The 2,325-nt window shown below is 63.6% G+C and overlaps 1 protein-coding gene across 1 annotated transcript in view; it reads left to right on the forward strand.

Moving 5' to 3' along the window:
- Positions 1-2,325, forward strand: part of LOC102490883 (cytochrome P450 2D14) — a 9,572-nt gene that overhangs the window by 5,995 nt on the left and 1,252 nt on the right. The window contains 5 exon segments of the mRNA XM_014588679.2: positions 290-461; positions 1,207-1,359; positions 1,437-1,597; positions 1,898-2,071; positions 2,248-2,323. Coding sequence (XP_014444165.2) covers positions 290-461; positions 1,207-1,359; positions 1,437-1,597; positions 1,898-2,071; positions 2,248-2,323 — 736 coding nt within the window.

Below are 2,325 nucleotides of genomic sequence, written 5' to 3' on the forward strand. Positions count from 1 at the left end.
TTTTGCTGCTGCGTGAATTTGGGGCTCTGTGTGCTACTTTCTCTTCTGTAAAACTCCAAGCTGACTGAGGCCTCTAGACAACTGTGACTCTTGCAAGGTCCTAGCTGGGAGGTCCACTCCAGGGGGTCCCTCCTCCTTAGTGGGTGATGTGCTCCCCCCCATCCCAAGGCCAGATCTGGTCCTTGTACCGGCTCACCATAGCGGCCCTGGGGTCCCCCAAGTATTCAGACTGTGACCCACAGCCTGTCTGGGACCCAGGTTTGACAACGCTTTGATGCTCCTCCTGCAGTTGCGGCGCCGCTTTGGGGATGTGTTCAGCCTGCAGCTAGCCTGGACGCCGGTGGTCGTGCTCAACGGGCAGGCAGCCATACGAGAGGCACTGGTGAACTGTGGGGAGGACACGTCTGACCGCCCACCTTCGCACATGCATGAGCACCTGGGCTTCGGGCCACGCTCCCAAGGCAGGTGGCTGTAGTTGCAAAGACCATGTCTGAACTGACCTGGTCAGGCAGTGACCTTTGACCTGGCTTTGTGGAGAGGGCACCCATGCGGGCACAGAGCACTAGAAAGGCCAGCTAGAGGTGGGGCACCGGGCAAGGCAAAAGCTGGTGCAAACAGTGGCAGTGTGCAGGGTGGGCAGAGCCCTGCCCAGGGCTGGTAGCAGAGTGGGTGGAGTCCTGATGAGGGGTGGAAGCAGGATGGGCTGTGGCCAGCCGAGGGGCGAGAACAGAGTAGACGGGGTCCTGCCAGGGGCCGAGCAGTGTGGGCAATGCCGGGCCCTGGGGCAGGAGCGAGGTGGGCTGAACTTGGCCAGGGAGCGAGAGTGGTGTGGGCGCGGCCCCGCGGAGGGGCAAGCCCAGTGCCTAGAGAGCCGAAGCGCAGTCAGGCCAGCCTCTAGTCTGTGCCCGCTAGGTGTGGGCAGGACAAAGGTTGGACGTGATTCCCTGGATATGAAAGTGGTCAGGTCGGAGGGAGCCAGCATGGGGACAAGACCTCTGGGCACCCAGGGGCGGCAGGTGAGCAGGATGGGGAGCAAAGAGCAGAACCTGCACCCGCTGGAAGCCGTCGGACAGGTGAGTGTCGGCGAGCCAGAGGGCAGGCTGGACTATCCTGGAAGGAAGTTGTAGGAGCCAGATGGAGGGGAGGACCATGTGGGTGTGGCACGGGCGTGTCCTGGTATGCCACCCACGCACACGCTCGTCCCAGGGGTGATCCTGGCGCCCTATGGGCCCACGTGGCGGGAGCAGCGGCGCTTCTGCTTGTCCACCCTGCGCAGTTTCCGCCTGGGCAAGAAGTCACTGGAGCAGTGGGTGACGGAGGAGGCCGCCTGCCTCTGTGCCGCCTTCGCCGACCAGGCTGGTGAGTGATGGCTGAGGGCACCGGGTGGGGCGGAGGACACGGACAAGGTGCGACCCTGACCACACCCTCGCTCCCAGGTCGCCCCTTTCTGCCCAACTCGCTCCTGAGCAAAGCCACAAGCAACGTGATCGCCCTCCTCACCTACGGGCGCCGCTTCCCGTACGACGACGAGCGCTTCTTCTCGCTGATGCGGCTGCTGGAGAGGGCCCTGAAGGACGACTCTAGCTTCTGGCACCAGGTGCGGCGGAGGGGCAGCCCAGCCAGGCACTGGTTGGGAGCAGCCCAGCCAGGCACTGGTGGGGAGAGGCCATTCCGGAAAGGCCTGGAGGTGGGGAAGTCTCAGACAACAGCAGAGAAAGAGGGGGACCCAGCAGGGACCCCAGGACACCTCTGAGGAGCCTAAGCTCCTGCCTGCGCAGAGAGCCTTGAGACATCCCAGCCTGGCACTTTATCCTCTGGGCAGTCCCTGGGTTCTCCCTGAGGTGATGGGAACTGAGACTGAGCCAGGTGACCCCAGCCCTTTCTGCGGCTGGCACAGGTGCTGCACAAGGTCCCGGCACTCCTCCGCATCCCTGGGCTGGCGGACAAGCTCTTCCCCGGGCAGAAGGCCTTCATGGCCATGCTCGATGATCTGGTCAATGAGCACAAGACCCGGGCCCCGGACCAGCCTCCCCGAGACTTCACCGATGCCTTCCTGGCCGAAGTGGAAAAGGTGAGAGGGGGAGGGGCAGCTGCCATGGGCAGAGCTGGGCTATCGGGGGAGGGCCCTGTGACGAGTGAGACCAGACAGAATTGGCGGTTCATCACCTAGACCACAGAGTACGAAAGGGGAGATCCCTGAGGGGCTTCCTCCCTCTGCCCACTGAGCCCCCCTTTCTGCCTGGCTAGGCCAAGGGGAACCCTGAGAGCAGCTTCAATGAAGAGAACCTGCGCCTGGTAGTGGCTGGCACACTCTCTGCGCGGATG

Source organism: Tupaia chinensis, unplaced genomic scaffold (genome assembly GCF_000334495.1).
Source record: "Tupaia chinensis unplaced genomic scaffold, TupChi_1.0 Scaffold000294_5, whole genome shotgun sequence".
NCBI classification, from domain to species: domain Eukaryota; kingdom Metazoa; phylum Chordata; class Mammalia; order Scandentia; family Tupaiidae; genus Tupaia; species Tupaia belangeri.